Genomic DNA, 18628 nt, shown 5'->3' with positions numbered 1-18628 from the left:
CGCCTTATTTGGCACAAGACATTGCCGAGTTCATCCTGAGACGCTAGGACTCCTGTGACGTGGGAGGACATCGCGCCAGGAATTGGCTTCGGCGGGACTCGGCACACTGGCAGGAAAACAGGAGCCGCATATGTACGTAGCTGTATTTTTGACGAACAAAAACACAGGAATAGATCACGAACAACAACGCGAACCAAGTACGTTTACAGTGGACGCTTTCCAAGGCGACAGCGTACGCACCAGGGGCACTGTTCGCCGTCGGCCAGCGCCTCCGCCACTTCTGTTGTGCGGAGGCCCGGGGCAGGCACGCCGGCCTGGTAACAACCGTCAATGTTATAACCCTGAATTGCACAACTCTGACGAAGTCACAACGGATGAGCATCTGGCGGTGCGGGGTCCACGGGCAGCGATCACCTCCGCGCATCGACCTCCAGCCCATTCATCACACACTACCAGCCCCGCGTCCCGCTGGTCGCCCTGCGCCCGCCGGGTCGGCGACTGGCCGACGCGCCGCCGCCGCCGCCGCGGTCGGGCGCAGGCAGTCTTTGGTGGCCTCTCGGCTGACGGAACGCCGCTCACGGGCGAGCCGAACACGCAATGATGGAATGAGCTCTATCTACAGTCGATGATGCTTTGCACTGGAGTACGAAAATAAGTATCAAAAGCGGCCCACCGGGCGGCCTAGGCGACTATTTGTGAAGCATTAGAAGCTTCCTCTTTGATTTAGACTCCTTAGTTCTTTGCGACTCGGCGCTGGCAGCGTCCTTCTTAGGCCGCAGGACGAAGTTTAGGTCATAGGCCGTGTTGATCGCATAGTAGACGTTGCAGTTCGCGGGAACGACTTTCTCTGAAACGGGACGGACAGCTGTAAGTCTAATAATGGGCCATCTGGCGCCGCGAACTTACCACAGCTTGAGTCGAAATCACCCACAGTCAGGTTTTTGGTACCTCTTTTGTACTCAACAAGCAGTGAGTCGAATCCTCAGCACGTCACATTTATAATTTTTATTGCATTTTTTTCAAAAGACCTGAATGCAAACAATGCTAAAACAGCACCAAAAATACCAGAAATCACAGCCACCAATCACAGCCAGGAGTATCATGGAATTTTCTACCTTCCGTTGTTTCACATCACAACTTTAAGGTACTCGGTCCATCGTAAGCATTATAAGCCTGTCCACCCGCCGGAACTAACCTCCATCGGGTAGCAGCTGCGCCAGCACGAAGTCGTCGGTGTTGCCCTCGATGTCGTGCTTGATCATGGCGTTGCGGATGACCTGCGGCGTGCGCTCGCTGTTGCTCAGCATGATGGACTTGTAGAGGTTGATGCCCTCGGTCTCGTGCGCCGCCGTGCGGATGGTGACGCGGATGATATAGAAGTCGGGCGTGATGTACGGCGAGCCCGGGTCCGCCTTCTGCTGCCAGTCGGCCGGCTTCCGCGCGCTCTGTTGCGACTGGTTGGTGGCCGATGACGTCACCGAGGCGTCCAGGGACGGCACTGAAGAGCTGCTCGAGCTGGTGGACATCTGGGACCGAGCAGGCCGGGTCAGGGGTGCGATGCAGCAGGCACGCACGTCTCACACTCCGACAGGCTTTCCGACAGCGTGATTAGAGGGCGGGTCATGAAACACAGCTTTCGGTCGTAGACAGGGACGCTGACACCTCAGCAAAAACAACTAGAATATGTGAGTGGAAAATAATGAACAGAAAATAACTGTGATCCAAATAATCTTGGTCCTCGTGGAACCTCATGGCAACCGTTCCGACCGAGGCAGCGCACTAATCGAGCAGCAAGAGTGACATCAGCTTCCGGCGCCCTCTACCGGATACATCCGAAACCGGACCGGCCTGCGAGCCCGGGGGGCGCGGCGGCGGCGGGCGACGTAGCTGGAGCCCGGGGGACGCGGCGGCAGCGGGCGACGTGGCTGGAGTCCGGGGGGCGCGGCGGCAGCGGGCGACGTAGCTGGAGCCCGGGGGACGCGGCGGCAGCGGGCGACGTGGCTGGAGCCCGGGGGACGCGGCGGCAGCGGGTGACGTGGCTGGAGTCCGGGGGGCGCGGCGGCAGCGGGCGACGTAGCTGGAGCCCGGGGGACGCGGCGGCAGCGGGTGACGTGGCTGGAGCCCGGGGGACGCGGCGGCAGCGGGCGACGTGGCTGGAGCCCGGAGACGCGGCGGCAGCGGGCGACGTGGCTGGAGCCCGGGAGACGCGGCGGCAGCGGTCGACGTGGCTGGAGCCCGGGGACGCGGCGGCAGCAGGCGACATGGCTGGAGCCCGGGGACGCGGCGGCAGCAGGCGACATGGCTGGAGCCGAATAATTTGCCGGCTGTCGGGCGGCTGCAGGCACCGGCGCATCGGGACAGTGGGGGACCGACCGCGGGGAGGGGCCTACTCACCACGCTGGCGTGCCGCTCCAGTGAGCCGCTGCTCTCGTTCGGCGAGCTGACGCTATCCATCTCGCCCAGGAACTGGCTGGACGAGCTGCTGGACGTGCTGGCCAGGCTGTCGTGCTTCTTGTGACCCAATCTGTGGGAGGGAGGCCTGAGCTCAGCACGCTTTTTCGGACCGTGGACGGACGTGGTCAGCAAGGTGAGGCCTCAACACTGGGGCCACGCCTCAGCAAGTAAATGCACGTGGTCACAGATGACCTGCAGCACCTGCGATTAAGCTCCATATAGCTAAAAAAAAAACATAGAAAAGTGGCGAGCTACGGCACATAAAAAGGCTTGTTGCACCGCCTGGCTTTCCACTGTGAATCACGAGAAGCCGGATACAGCGTATCGCAACGACAGAGGGCGGACATATCTTATCCGACGCGGTTGTCATTGTTAGCGTGACTAAGATATCACCCATGCGACAAACACGATAACAGTTTGTTGCAACCGTTATCGGAGCGACGAGGGCAACACCGACGGTAGAAATGCACGATCTTACAGGCACCGGCACTAGTCCAGATGTATGAGTACTGGCCTGGAACCGACAACATTTCACTGACATCGGTGATGGTACCAGCTCTCGATGCATTCAGCACGATTCGGAATATCAGTCCGTTAGTATAAAGCCTTCGGTGAGTAGGGCATCTTGATGTATCTGATTGTTTCTGGAAGGTTTCCTACTTGTAGGGCGTCTTGTTGCATTTGGGTTCAAAATGCCCGCCAAGCCCCATGCTCCATGTCTGTTTCCCGCTTCGACGCTGTGTAGTGGCCCGTTTCTCTTTCCCTCTCACCCAAATGCCAACTCCGCCCTCCACCGCCTCCGCCGGACGATGCCCCCCGGCTAAAATTCTACGTTACCGCGCTCACTGTCACTGCCTCTGTCCAGCTTTCGTCATCGTGGCTTCGTTTCTCTCCATTCAGTCCAGGTACTCACTACCTTCCCATCGGGCTTAGCTGTCACTTTCAACCCGAGGGCATTTAACACGGGTGAGCGTTTTCGAATGCCGGTTAAGTTCCAGTACGATCAGCACACGCGTTGCTCCGGTGCCGCCAGTACTAATTCAGTGCCGGCTATCAGCAGTGGGGTACCCAATTATGCACCATATACGAAACCTAACATCCAGTTCAGCATTTATCTTCAGTACTTCAATTTAAGGCCATCAATTTCTTCATAAATACAGATAATGCAGAATTATTATCCATTTGCTGAAAGTAGCAGAAGCTCAGAGACGCGCACTGAAGAGCTGAAGCACGCATTCACGATAACCAACACATCCCTACCATAGACGAGTCACAAAGCAGGCATTTCGCCTTAGGCAACATAGCTCTACCCCTCCCCTCCAGCTTAACCAAACCGAAGGTTTCTATCGCGTGTCTACATAGCTACGTGGCATCGGTCTTCCGATCGATGCTGATCCAGCGTGCTCATCAACTTTGCGCGAAGGTCACACGCTTTGTGTAAACAGCCGGTATAGTGTCAGACATAATGTACGTTAGCATCACGAAAACGGAGCAATCGAGGGAAACTAGTAACGCCGATGGGTTGTTGGAGGTGGCGGATCAAATGCATGGTGCATGGGACGTAAACAGGGTTACTAGAAAAACGGCCACCACAAAAGCCGCAATTTGATACAAAAGACTGAGCTGGATGCATTAGATCTATCGTAGGTTAGCCGAAATCACGCAACATTTCGTTCACACGCGAGGATGTCGCTGCAGATTGAAATGAAGGTGAATCTTTGTGTTATCCGCGGCACTTAGAACCACATTTAGTGGCCTCCAGCCCTTCCTTGCATTTTCTCAGGTCCCTTGGTCCTTGGTATGTCGATCTATCACTGGCACGCGCTTTCACAACTGTTCGCTGGGAAGAGTAATAAACCCTGAAACTGGGGTTGGTATAGCTGGCTGGAAATGGTTAGACCGCAGATTTTTAGCCAGTCACCCTCAGATTTCCTGCAGCGAAACTATAAACCTCATTTCAAAAGCATTAACCTTCCTTTTGTGAAAGCAGCGCAGGCGTTATCACAACAAACCCTGGCTACAGCCTTGCACTTGCATCCAACCCGTCCGTAATCTGCTGCATCAGAGCAGGCCACGGGGAACGCGGCCCCGGGCCGGGCCAGCACTCGAGGCTGTCCGACGGGTTATCGTATCGATCGGACACGGCAGGGTGTGGTCGCCAGCCTCTGGCCAAGGTGACCGACCTGCTGACACGAGCTAGCCAGCACCCCGTCCCCCCCCCCCCCCCCCACTCATCCTCGTTCCACCCACGACGTGTTCAGTCATATGCATCCCATCACGGAACGTTGGCCAGGGATGAAGTGGATGCTAATACAGTATCGTGGAATAGGTTAAATGGGTAGGGCAGAAAATAACTTTGTGGCAAAGGCACAAGCCGTAGGACTATTCGAACGGCAGGGTACCAAAACCAAATAGACCATGTCAACCAAGGAACAAAATGAATCAGACAACTTCAAATGAAAGCTACTGAAGCGTTGCATTGCGCAAAACGAACAGTGAATTGGACCGACTGAATGCCGCTGATGAGCCGTCAGAGCCGCTCCCACTCACAACAGGCGCGCACCCACGCACAGGGCACGGCCGGACGCGACATTGTTGCGTGGCACTCCGAGAACCGCGGAATCTTTCTTGAGGCCTGCGCCGGACGGCTTACGGCCGGAGCTCTGCCGGGAGCCGGGTGCTGCTCGTTACCGGCGAGCCAAACAATTGCGAACAATGAGCCGCCGGCCGCCGGAGCGGCAGCGCGCTGATCTTACGATAGCACGCGACGCTCAGAGGCCCCGCCGCCTGCGCGTCGACAGGTGATGACTAATTACACTGAACTTGTTTTTTACCTCACTGCAATTAACATGACCGTAATTTACGCGGGCGGTGGATCACAAGACAGGTCAGTAGCAGAAAAACATTACCCGTAAGCAAGCGCACGCCAACAAATGGCACTTGAGCGTGGGTGCGTGCGCGCGCGCGTGTGGGGGTGTGGGCACACGCCCACCTTGTTTTTATGGCTATTAGCCACATTGTCCTGCAGTGAGACAGAGGTCAGGCCTGACAACTCCCGGGCCGGGGTAAACGCCACCTACGGATGGGTGAAGCGTGGTCTGGTCTAGTCGGGAGACCCCACTCAACCCACGCGCTGACCCGGATAACAAATTCATACGCATTCGTGCAAGTGAGCGCATGCTGAGGCACATAGATGTACAGGTGGGCCATGCTGGCCTCACGCCTGGCACTAGGACGGTCGAGGTCACACCAGCCGGTACTCACGCGACTTTCTTCCGCATGATCTTGTCGCGACTGGAGCCGCTGCCGCTGGACGTGCTGCCGTACGGCTCGATCTGGTAGCTCAGCTCGTACGCCTCCTTGTCGTCCAGCACCAGCACCGAGTCGAACCAGCGCTCGAACGGCCGGTCGCGGGCGATGCTGTACGCGTTGCTGGCGCCCTGCAGCAGCTTGATCTGCCGGTGCCGGCGGCGAGGCGTCAGTGGCGCGCCGCCCAGCCCTGGCGACGTCGCTGAGTCACATCAGCTGTTTGTGACGTCACCGATCGGCGAATCAATGCCGGTGAGTCGGCGCAGTGTGGCGGCGCGGCGTGGGAGCGCGCCCGGCACAGGCACGGTATCGGCACTGCCGGACGGGCGAGCCTGGCGCCGGCGGTGACGTGGCGCGGAAGGGTCCCCAGACTGACGCCCGCGCCACACGCAAGCGCTTCTCGCGCGCTAGTGGACCTGGAGGGCGAACGCACGAACGCGTGCACAGTTTCGATCGATGCCGGTCCGGCGGTCCGTGGCCGCACGGTCTCCCGGTCGACGGCTGGCGGAAGCAGGGCGAATAGGGCTGCTCCGTGGTGGTGATGTAGCGGCGCTGGGTGTGCGTGTGTATGTGTGTGTAACTAAGGCAACCGATCCGAAGCAATGGAGGTTCTTATCAACCATCATAGCCTCATTGACCGGTGCAAGGTCATGTTTACGAATGAACAGAATCGGCCGAGGCGTGAGGACAGGGGTGGGTACAGGATTTCTTCAAGGGAGGTGTCACGCTTCATGGTGGTGCACCCTGGAACTTGGTGCCCCCTCTCCCCGTCACAAAGTTGTCCCCAAATTTCGGCCCTTTCTGTTCAGATTCTTATGTTGTAATCCGTAAAATATCTTCCACCGGAATGGTCTGCCGGATTCAGTCTAATGCATTTTTAGAGGCCAATTTGGTAGTTTTTGAAAATAAAGGTTATGTAAGCTCGAAATGAGGACTTTAGTGCCTCCAAACATGATATTTTGTGCCACTTCCGCCCCAGGGGCATGTCCCCTCCCCCCGTCTAGACCCGCCACTGCGTGCGGATGAGGTACCACAAGCATCGTCACATGTTTGTCTGCCTTCGCCTTCGTGGCCAGTTTTTTTCTGGCCACGCCACCAAAGCCAATCGCGCGCCCGTTACCTGGGAGTCCCGCGGCCAGCGCCGCGCCACCCCAGCACGCGGCGGCAGCCGACTGACCTGCGCCAGGACCTCGAACTGACCTGCGCCAGGATCTCGAACTCCTTGCGCCGCTTGTCGAAGTTGATGAGCCCGTCGGCCGTGTAGTCCGGTATGCCGGCGTGGATGTACATCAGGTCGGTGAGGAAGGTGCCCAGGTAGGGGATGGTGCCGTGACTCACCTAGAGGCGGCACAGGTGGCGCACACGATTGTCACACGCCGCACCAGCCGCACATAACTCACCAGACGCCGGCGCACAACATCTGCTGGCATTCCGCCGGGGTCAATGACCCGTCGCCGCCGCACAGGCGGCATTGTCACAGTCGCACACTGCTGTCGAATATCGATTACTTCCCTGTTCAGTACTTTATGACGTCAATGGCACTGCGCAGCATTCGCTGCCTGGCAGGGGATATGTCTGCTGTTTGCTGCTTTATAACGATGAATGGCAAAGGCGCAGCATTGATTGCGTTGCGGGGCGAAGCGATATTGGACAACGCAGTTGACGCACCCTCGAGCCAAAGCGACGATCATCACCCCCCCCCCCCGCCCCCTCCCACCCTTCATGCTGTGACTCTAATGACATCAGAAACGTACCCTCGAGCCAAAACGATGATCACTGCCCTCGCCATTCATGCCGAGGCTCTAATGGCGTCAGGGACGTACCCTCGAGCCAAAACGATGATCACCACCTCGCCGTTCATGCCGTAGTTCTAATGACGTCGGGCCTCCACTCACCGTGTGGTTACACGCGTTCCGGCTGTGGTACTTCTGCAAGTGTTTGTCGTTCTCGCCGAACGCCTCGGCTCGCTTGGCCGTGCCCTCCTTCATGAGCAGCTCACGTTGGTTCAGCATGTTGTTGGCGTCGCTGAAGATCCGCGCTAGCTCGTCGAACAGCTCAGACTGCGACGGCCACAGACGGGAGTCAGGGGCGGGGCGTGGAGCCGCGCAAAGGGCGTGCAAAGCTCTAACTGGGGAGGGCAGGGATAGAATCAGAGAGATTGTTGGATCACAGGGAGAGCGTGTATAATTCCGTCTATCAACATCTGCTGGACATCACGTCATCCCCAGTGGACGACCAGGGAGAGAGTCACGGTTCACGGGGTCACATAGAGCGTGCGGAGCTCCCTCCTGAGTTGGGGGAAGGCGGGGAAAGGGGGAGGGGAGGCAGCAACTGAAGACGGTTCAACCTCTTTCCGAGGGTCAGACAGCACGCTCCAGTGACCTCAACACCAGCGAGGTCCTGCAGTCTCACAGCATCTGAGCCACCGCGGGTTACAGATATGAGGTTGCTGGTGAGATCATAAACCAACCAATAAGACATCAATTATGCAAGTTTTTGCTACCGTTAGACGCACACATAACAATGGAGCCATTAAGAGCTGAAAGGATCAGCTGTGCTGCCTGAAGAGAGCTGGCCCTCTCACCTTGTCCCTAGAGAGCGCGATCCAGGTCTGCTTCAGCCGATACACGGGGTTGGACTGCAGGCCAGAAATGATCGCTTTCAGCGAGGAGAAGTTCTTCAGCATTCTCAACTCCTGCAGACGAAAGATGGCGAATATTACGGATGAGCCATTCATCATAATCCTGGTCTCAGTTGCGCCACAGGGATCAGCTAAGCAGCACACTAACGAACAAAGAGCAGCTCACGGCAGTTTTGCGACGATCAGGGCTGTGCGAGGCATTGCTTCAATTCAAACCTGTTCCCGCCGTCATCATCACTGAAAGTTTTGTATCGCTTTCCCCGCTGGCGGGCTTCACAATTTCCTTGCACCTATTCTGCACGAAGTGAGTCGCGAAGGACGCGGCGTTTAACTGGCGATCCGGTGGCCGGTTGAGTGCGATGTGCCCGGGTTGGGGGGGGGGGAGTCAATTAGACCCCTCAGTCTCAACAAAGGAAGAAGGCTAGGCACCCAATTAAGAGAGTAGGTGAAGCTCCATGTCAACTCACTTGTATAAAATTTTAAGCTCCATGGGTATGACCTACTGGTTAAGTGAGATCAAAGAAGGTCAGCATATAGATTGCTGTCAAACAAAATGCTACAGACGGCCATATCAGGTCAAGGGTAACATTCAACTTTTGAACGATTAAAAAACGAAAACCTTCGGGATTATTTTGACATTTTATGTTACAATCGCCGCCCACATACTAATCTTAACGGTATGCCCCTCAAAGCAAACGGTTATTAAGGTCGTTATAGGTCAGTGACCTCTCCTGAGCTTCATGAAGTCAAAATAAGAAATCTGACAGTATTGCGATTCAATAAGTCAAATGAGCATGAAAAACTACTCCATAAAGCAAATTTTCCAGTATTAGAGCGGTTATATATAACAGATAAAGTGACCTCTTCTGACCTTCATGAAGTCAAAATAAGAAATCTGACAATGTTGTGATTTAATAATTTAAATGAGCATGACAAATTACTCCACATAGCAAATTTTCCAGTAACAAAGCGGTGTGGTTTTGACCTTGACCTGAAATTCATACTTGACCTAAGATTAATGCAATTTGTCTTAATCCTCATTTCAATAGTCTGGCTGACTACGACATCATCCCTAAGTTGTATGAATTTGCCGAACAGTCTGTTGTCCCGGCATATTGAACAAGCCTGTTGGACTTGCCTACGCTGACAGCCATGTCCTGACTTTGACCTGACATGGGTCGGCAACTTTATGAGGCATATGTAATTTTGAATATCCAGGGATCGGTTATTGAACTGCCTTCAGCTGCACAAATATCGGCGCAGCTACCCCGCGCCATTCATAACTACTTATGGAAAACCTGCCGGGAGGAAGTGGGTAAAATTGACCTCCACCCAATTCACACGCACGCTAATGGAGAACATTGATTACGTCAGTGTGACATATTGATCCAAAACAGGGCATTTGTGGGAACCCTGAATGACTGTCAGGAATGGCAAATGCGTTAAGGAAATCAGAACACGAAGTATTACACGCCAACCAACTACCTTTCAAAAAACATCCCCTTCGCACCCTGCCCTTTCACCGTCCTGACTGCCCTGGGTATCCGTTATTACCACAAAACCCGCATAATTTCCTTGCACTTTCCTTCCCAGCACTCCACGAAGAGCAACCGTTGTCGCAGCGCGCGCACCTGAGCGATGTCGATCCACCTGGCGAGCAGCTTGGCGCGCTGACTGTGCCGCAACGTCGTGTCCATCAGCATGGTGGAGATGACGCAGAACGAGACGGCGTTGAACTGGTCGACGGTGGCGGCCACCGAGGAAGCGTCCACGCCCTTTCGCTTGGACCAGATGGAGCCGAGACACTGGTGCGGGATCACCTTCTGGAACAGGTCCTGCGGCGGACAGGGTGCCGGTCATCATGCTGGGTCGGCGCGGCAGCCAATGCTGACCACTTGCCGCAGAGGGAGGACGAGGACATGACGAGGGACAGCGGTGGCATAACCACAGATGTGTCGGGGCACGAAACAAAATCGTGGGACCAAAACCTCTGCTCATTCACGCGACATTCCTTTCCTCTGGCAGTACTGTGGCGCGTTGATTTCTACAATTAAAAAAAAACTTTTACAAAACGATGCGCCACAATAGTCCCAGATAACAGTTATGGCGCTTTGGAATGATCGAGGACGAGAAAGCTCTTGCCGGGCACGGCTGTCATGCACCTATTGCAGAATGCGTGATAAAGCCTGTAACAAAACGCCAGTTCTACCCAGAACACCGCCGAGACGACGCTCGAAATGCAAATGGTCCTCATAAGACACCCTTGTTTTGGGGCTGGAACAGGAACAGCTCAGCCAGCATAGCTTACATCCGCCACATGTGAGAGATGCAAAACCTCCCTCTGACCCACGGTCCTCCACTTCTTGTGCGTGTCAACCCCAGCTAGACTTCTTGCACGTGTCGCCCCCAGCCGAACCATCAGCGACGACCACCGGCGGCGGACCGGCCGACAGACGGCTGCGGCGCGCCCCTGGGCCCACCGCAGTACCCACCGCGTCCATCCTGGTCAGCTGCTCAGCGAACCGCTTCTCGGAGATCTCCTGGAAGGTGAGCGGCGGCACTTCCGACTGCACTGGACTGAGACAGCGCACCTCCTCCGTCGAGAGGATCCGTTGCAGCATCGGCGACGCTGCCGGTCAGCCAGCGCCGTCGGTCACGTGGGGTGCTGACAGGCGGCGAACACGGACAAACGACACAGCACGGGTCACTCGCGGTCACAGGGTCTGGTGCAACACACCCGAGGTCACAAGAGATGCGATGTATTGCCGACAGCGACACAATACGTGAATGTGACGCGACCCGACGCGGGAGGTTTTCACGCTGAACACTGCAGCTGAAAGACAAGCCATCTCTTTCTGACCCATGTCCAGCATCGGGAATACCGTCCGGACCTCAAACAAACAAAATCTCCACCTCGTCCCGTGCATAGAGCCGCGGCGATTACCTTTAATCTCCTCCTCCTTCTCAAACTTCTCGAGCTTGTGTTTGACCTTGAGCTCGAGCTCCGACGTCTCTGGTCGCAGAGCGCGGCAGAACTCCAGGATGCGGTGCATCAGGGGGTAGTCCGGGTGGTCCCGGAAGTCAGCCGGGTATGAGTCCAGCCACACCATGATCGCCAGCCGCAGCGACCTGGCGCGGCGAGCAGAGCGCGGCGTTAGTCGTGCCCGCTTATGGGGTCGGGACAGGCGTGCCTTCCCACTCGCGGGCTACGTCACGGGCCGTCAGAGCCGTGCATAATCGCGTAACAGCGGGGTGCAAGGCAACAGCGTTGCATCGCTGCAAAACTGGTTGTCGGTAGTTCACTCCAATACAGTGCACTCTTGTGTTTGAAATTTTGATTGCAAATTACAGCGTTTCGTGTACTTTTTATTGTTTTTGATGACCGGATGTGAGTCAGGGCACACTGCATTCGCTAGCAACACCAGATAAAAGTCGACTCATGCCTCCCTCCTCGGTCATGTGAGGCTCTGGATGCGATGAGTCATGTGGATGCTGCGCGTGCAGTCTTTTCTTGGTACTTCTAAAACGCGGCGCAATTTTATCTAGTGACGCGGCATGACACGCATGCTAGGGTAAAGCTGATAATTCGGGTGGCGTTTGAAAGCAATGTTCCACATTGAAAGATATTGAAGCAAGCATGAAACATTGTGATATAAGCTCACTTATAACTATCTGTTTATTTTTCAGTTAAAAAAGAGATATGCTCACAACTATTTGTTTACGTTTTAACAAAAAACTGCTCTATGCAAAACAATTTCTCTGTTCAGTAAATACGCACCTCAATACGCCATCGTTTGATTACATCATCATACCTTGCACAACACCGATTGAGAGCCAATTGACGGCCGTTATGTCTGGAAATCGTGCTCACGAGCGTCAGATATAAACGGATCGACAATTATCTCTTTCTGGGCTTGATCGCCGCATGGCTAATGAAATGACACAATTTAAATGACACTCTGGCGTCAAAGGTGCCTCGGTGACTTTGAAATAGCCTCCCAAAATAGTCCGCACATTTTCGCGGGTACGGAGCTCAGACACCAGAGGGCACTTGGCCTTAGGAAGGACAGGGTTGTTAACAGTACCGAAAGGTCTTCAAGATGGCTTCTTCAGCTCGAAACCCCATCTAAGTGCGGAACACTCCATTACAGCGGCTAGTGCAATATCCTGCCGTCTGGATCGTATATCCTAAACTCATTACACATGCTCTGCGCATTGCAACTTTGCATCAATGGACCTACCACTGGACCCATAGGCCGCGGTGCAAATAGTATGAAGACAACCACTGAAAACGCCCTTGTCTGCACGGGAGTGCTGCAGTGGTGATATTGGTACCTGTTCGGCGCAGTGGTGAAACCAGCACACTTGGTATGACGCGCACCCCACTACGTTTGGTGAGAAGTCACGGAATCGACGTGTTCTTGAAATCGTGCCTGGTGCTGATTTCATGAGAACATACCCAAATAGGCAAATAAGACAGCCACGCCCAAATATCCCGATGCCATTCAGATTTGCGTTCTCACCGAAGAGGTGTAGGCATGCACATATTAAGGTGTGCCTGCGGTCGGCCACTTGAGCAAATGTTTCATTGGCGGACATGTCATAGACAGCAGTCGTCAATGAGACTATTCAGACACCAAGTAGCATGCAGAATGGCCTCGTTGCCGACGCACTCACTATTAAGCCACAACCATCACCTGATTGGTGATATCAATACCGGCCGAATAAGGGGTTCAGCGACGATAGTGCGAAGCAAACAATCTCGCAAAACCCCAAACGGAAGGCGCTGACAATCGTATCAACAGTTGCCCTAGCCGTGAACAAAACTGCAGATTTCGGCGGACCGCACGCCGCTAGAAACTGTCTCACGGCATGGAAGGCTAGATCTGAACTCGTCCGAAGGCCCACGTGAGTAGAGCGCCGATTCCGACCATGCCATTAGATACACCAACACAGCAGAAGCAGGCGTCGGATACGCTTTCAGTGACCAGCCATGCGTGGTGGCTGTGACCCTCGGGTCTCGACCCACGAAGCGTGCGGCGGCGACCTACTTTTTGTGCTCCTCCGGATTCGGTTCGTCCGTCTCCTCCTCGCTGAGGTTTCGGTACCTGCAATCAGTGGCATCTCATTAGCATCTGTATGTCGTTCACCGGTTCGGTGGAGAGCGTCTCTAGCCAGCCGTGTCGCCGACAGTTGGCCGTGACCTGTGACGTGATCACGCCAGTTGGCCGTGACCTGTGACGTGATCACGCCAGCTGTCCGTGACCTGTGACGTGATCACGCCAGCTGGCCGTGACCTGTGACGTGATCACGCCAGCTGGCCGTGACCTGTGACGTGATCACGCCAGCTGGCCGTGACCTGTGACGTGATCACGCCAGCTGGCCGTGACCTGTGACGTGATCACGCCAGCTGGCCGTGACCTGTGACGTGATCACGCCAGCTGGCCGTGACCTGTGACGTGATCACGCCAGCTGGCCGTGACCTGTGACGTGATCACGCCAGCTGGCCGTGACCTGTGACGTGATCACACCAGCTGGCCGTGACCTGGGACGTGATCACGCCAGCTGGCCGTGACCTGTGACGTGATCACGCCAGCTGGCCGTGACCTGTGACGTGATCACGCCAGCTGGCCGTGACCTGTGACGTGATCACGCCAGCTGGCCGTGACCTGTGACGTGATCACGCCAGCTGGCCGTGACCTGGGCCGTCGTTCGGTGTGCGCTGGCCGACGGTCCAACCTGAGACTGTTTGGTGGGTTCCGACCGACAGTCCACGCGAGACAGTTCGGTGAGCTCAGCTGACAGCTGACCCGAGGCCGATCCATAAGCTCTGAACGACAACCGTTCTTCAGACCGATCGGTAAACTGCCGACAACCAAACTCAACAGCGTCTGGCAAGTACCGACCAATAGCCCAATATGAAACGGTCTGGTAAGCTCCGCCCGAGACCCGAAACAATCGGGTACGCTCCAACCAAAAACCTGTAACAGGATTTGAGGAGCTCTGGCCGCCATCCTTGACCCGGGGAGAGACGTTTGAGAACCCCGAGGCTGGCGATGACACCGCGGCCATTCTCCCATCCCTGCGGGTGACGTGAGGTCACCAGGCGACGACCCGCACGACCCCGGCGATGTGGCGGTCTGAGACTACGGTGTAATTCATTTAACCATACAGTGCAGTTTCTGTGCTACAGCCCTGACGGCTAACGGCTGACAGGCGGACTGTAGCGATGGCAGTCAACGGCAGACGGCTGACTGGGAGACAACAACGCTGCGCTCTGATTTAATCCACCCCAGCGACTTCGTGCCTCGATAGGAACACAGCCTCGCGGTGACCCGGCCGGCCTCGTGTCCTCACAGTAATTGGGAGACGAGTGCCGACCATTTGTACGGCTAACGCTTCGTCGCTGTCCCAGCGCACACATTGGAACAGGGCGACGACTGCTTGCGGAGGCTCCGCCGCCACACGAGGGCCGCCCCGGAAGGCCTACGACCCGGAACTCTGACGGCCACTCCGGGAACGCAGACCTCGAGCTCCATTAATCGTCCTCCAAAATCTCAAGCGCTTGCCCAGCGCGGGAACAGGTCGCCACGGTGCGTGGTAACATCGCCACTTTCCTGTTAGCCTTCGCGATTACACAACGCTTACTGTAGGAACAAACTCGATACAGGGCAAGCTGAAACAAACAGCTTCTAACCTGACATAACCTCTGATGCGAGCCACACAATACCCAGACTCGGGCAGCTTCCAGCCGATGACCGAAGGAACCCTCCATTCAGTATTGAAGTCACCCACGCGGCGGGACGCTTCGCGAGCACCGCAGCCCACCCACGCCCGGCGCCGGCCCTGCCAGCCGGCGTCACCGGCGTCACGATGGTGCCGCCGCTGCAGCCTCCGGGCCGGCTCAGCCGGGCGAGAGGCCGGGGTCGGCGGCCGTGGCCGCGGGCGGCCGGCCCGGCCGAGGCGGCGCCCTTTCACGGGCCGGCCGCGCGGCGTCTCAGGGTCGCGCGCCGCCGCCGCCACCGCCGCCGCCGCCGCCGCCGCCGGCCGGCCCGTCTCTCGCCCGGAGAGCGGCCGCGCCGCCGCTAGAAAGTGAAACAGGCCGCCGCCGTGTCCGGCTCCGGCCGCCTTTCTCGCGGGGCCCGGCTCCAGCGGCCGCGGCCAGGGCGGCCGGAGCGGGCGGGGCGCACGCCGACTGGAATGTGGCGGCGGGGGCGCCAGCTAACCTTGGCGGCTACAGGAAGTCGGGGCAGCGCGGCTCGCAGCCGGACTGCTGGGGTGGGCGTGGCCGACGGTACCATGCTGGTTTTCCCTAACAGGTTACGGTCCGCCCATGGCTGCACACATATCTCCCGGGCCATCCGATATAGAGCCGCCCGGTGCTCATGAACAGGTTAGCTGACGGCACGAGACAAATCCATGGTCTCACGCATGGAATAGTTGTTCGGGCTACGGTCCTCGTCTGGCGTGGTTAGCATGAGCCCATGCTTGCACATTGACACACTAGCAGTGAATATACTAACACACTAGACGGAGAACACAGGCAGAATAATTATTCCTGCAGTGATACCTGCGTTGCGTCTCAATCCTCCCGTGAAATACAGACAACAGCTAGGTGATCGACGGAGAAACCTGAGACAGAAAGCCATGACGCCTGTGGAGCAGGCTTCCGGAATCCGAATGCGTAACACAAACTATCAGTCAATTTGTTGTGCAAACACAGGAGAAACCGGCCACTACAGATATGTTTTCACAGCTTGACTTAGGTTACAGACGACATGTAATGAATGGATTCCACTACCAGACGCGGCACGCCACTGTCCGGTTTTCACAACAAACCTGCCACCTTAGCGGGCTAAACCTGCCGCCTTAGCGGGCTAAACCTACCGCCTTAGCGGGCTAAGCCTACATGTGATGGGGTTGATCGGGTGGGCATTGCTTATAACGTGCGATGTCATTATGTCCATACGGTGAAGGCGCATGCAACAAAGTTGTAAATTTGCCTTGCAGAACGAAGACAAACGTGTTGTTTAAAATAATTCTGTTAGCTCCCTTGACCCCATCCGGCCGCATGGGTTTAAAATGCTGGCGAACACGGACATATGGAAATACTGGCACTCCGGTGCTGTCCCCTTGACCAGGGGCGCACCTTTTCAAGAATGGCTGGGACTAGGAAAGTAATTTCGCGCATCTTCGGTCATTCTTTCCATACACCGCCATTGCTCTAATGCTAAAATCTACAACCACCGGGGCCAGGCTGCTCAAAAGCATGCAAAATCATGCCACTGGCTTCTACACACTGTGGCACCATGGTTCCATAGATGGAAGTACTCTCACGATTATGGCACCACGGAGATACGGCCCGCATTTCGCAGAAATGTTGCAAACTAACAGAGCGAACGTCTGACAAAGCGGAGGGTATTGCATTAATCAAGAGGAGATGGTACCACTTTCTGCGCATATAAAGTAAAACGTTTTTTAAGGCAGGCCAAATCCCTGTTATCAGTCTTGGAATGAGGGATCAGTTTGCAGGCCTCGCCGATTGGCACGATTTGACAGACCTCACTTTATCCTGTTTTCGACGGAAAACCGGTCTGCAAAATCACGAAAGTCTGCACAACACGGATCCAGCAGAGCACAGGCATCGGTCTCATCACAGCGAACCCGCTCCGGGTACCCTGCATTTCCGAGCCTTGGATAATGAAGTACTTGGAGAATATGCTATTTTGCCAAGAAACTACACTCGCTGCATGCCAACATTTTCATGCGGATTTTCAATGAATGAAACGCATTTCGTCGTAAACCACCGTCTTTAATTCACCGGACGATAAAAGCCAGGAATATCACGAATGCATCAAACGCCCGATAAGTTTTGTCAAGCTCAAGTGACAAAACCAAGAACATTCGTTGCATCGCCGCGAACTTCCACGACATCACGTGAGCTTATGGGTCAGGACAGTCAGGGCACGCGCAGCGACGAGCACTGCTTGGAGTGAGCGCTGATCTTACAACTCCATCCAATCAAAAGGGTTCGGGCTAAATCCTAAAAATCACGACTCAGGAGTGTGCCATCTCGCAGCGTGCTGCAAAGGAAAGGGATATCAATCGACTATGTTTGAATACGTGCGAAGCTCCTGTCTGTAGCAGCGACGTGTGCATTCACGCATCCACTCCACCCTGATCCTCCCAGCCCTGCCATCGTGTCGCTTCTCCAGGAAGCCTGTTCGTGTGTGTGTGTGTGTGTGCGTCATCGGGTCTCTAGGACGCGCTCAGCTGCTGAGGCTATATGGCGTCGCCTACCTCTCACCCTGGCAGGAAGGACGGGCACCGCGGGGAACCGAACAGCAAGCCTGTTCCTTCCCCCTGCCTCCTCGTTCAAGCACCGCCTCTCACCACGAACCGGCGCGGGCAGGGAACCGCGGTCACCGGCACTGCGGCCCCGCATAGTGCCGAGCACTGGCCCGAATAAGGCTATTCGGTGCAGTATCGCGCACACACGGGCACGGACGTCATGTGCGAGAAGGCAAACATCCGCGTCAACTCGGCTCTAACATCGCTGCTGTAGCTAGGCTGTGCCTCGTTAGAGCTGCTCACAACGTGGCCCATTTCCACGCTTCGTGGCCCAATTTCCCTAATCACCATCTCCCTGGGCTGTTGCGTCTCCCGGGGTGCCTAATGGCCACACTCGCGGACGATGGGACCCGACGCCTGCCTGCCGAGTGGCGCTCGCAGTTTCAAAACAGCGCATACATTTCCTGGCCAGCCACGACCCGTCGGGGCTCACCCGTCATGACGTCACATGAGCTCGCGGTTCCGTGGCCCGGGGCCCGACGGCGGCGCGGCCGCCTCTTGCGTCACCGGTGACGCAAGCGACCATCCCGCGGCCCTTCACGCGGAAGGGAGCGGGCGGCGGGCCCGCTCCCGCGGCACCCCGGCTCAGCCGACAACACGGCGGGCGGGTGACCCAGGTGACCCCAGGTCGAGCTCAGCAGACCGCTGGGGCACGCCTCACAGCGCGGGCCTGAGGCCGAGGGAAGGGTGGCCGGACGGCACGACTCGGAGGGGCATGACCGATGCGTGCTGAAGTGTATGTGGCCGCCCACAGCACACCTGACGCACGCGCGTGGCGGCCGAGGGCGGGGCTGACTGGTGAGGTGCCGATCGCAGCACGCACGTCGAGCAGGTGCGTACTGGGTGGGGGACGGCGGCGATCTTGTGCGTTCT

General features: G+C 56.4%; 1 protein-coding gene across 1 annotated transcript in view; it reads right to left on the bottom strand.

Moving 5' to 3' along the window:
* Positions 1-125: 125 nt before the first annotated feature.
* LOC119102869 (ral guanine nucleotide dissociation stimulator-like 1) overlaps positions 126-18628 on the bottom strand; it is a 30612-nt gene continuing 12109 nt past the window's right edge. The window contains exons 5-15 of the mRNA XM_037226320.1: positions 13456-13512; positions 11349-11533; positions 10897-11033; positions 10036-10239; positions 8348-8458; positions 7659-7823; positions 6964-7101; positions 5719-5909; positions 2395-2524; positions 1196-1526; positions 126-847 (exon numbers count right to left, since the gene is read on the bottom strand). Of these exons, the coding sequence (XP_037082215.1) occupies positions 690-847; positions 1196-1526; positions 2395-2524; positions 5719-5909; positions 6964-7101; positions 7659-7823; positions 8348-8458; positions 10036-10239; positions 10897-11033; positions 11349-11533; positions 13456-13512 (1807 nt within the window). The 3' untranslated portion in view covers positions 126-689. The remainder of the gene's footprint in view (positions 848-1195; positions 1527-2394; positions 2525-5718; positions 5910-6963; positions 7102-7658; positions 7824-8347; positions 8459-10035; positions 10240-10896; positions 11034-11348; positions 11534-13455; positions 13513-18628) is intronic.

The sequence above is a fragment of the Pollicipes pollicipes genome, unplaced genomic scaffold (genome assembly GCF_011947565.3).
Source record: "Pollicipes pollicipes isolate AB1234 unplaced genomic scaffold, Ppol_2.1 Scaffold_5724;HRSCAF=6776_pilon_pilon_pilon, whole genome shotgun sequence".
Taxonomy (NCBI): domain Eukaryota; kingdom Metazoa; phylum Arthropoda; class Thecostraca; order Pollicipedomorpha; family Pollicipedidae; genus Pollicipes; species Pollicipes pollicipes.
The sequence above is the reverse complement of the archived record's forward strand: the minus strand, read 5'-3'. Positions and strand labels throughout refer to the sequence as shown.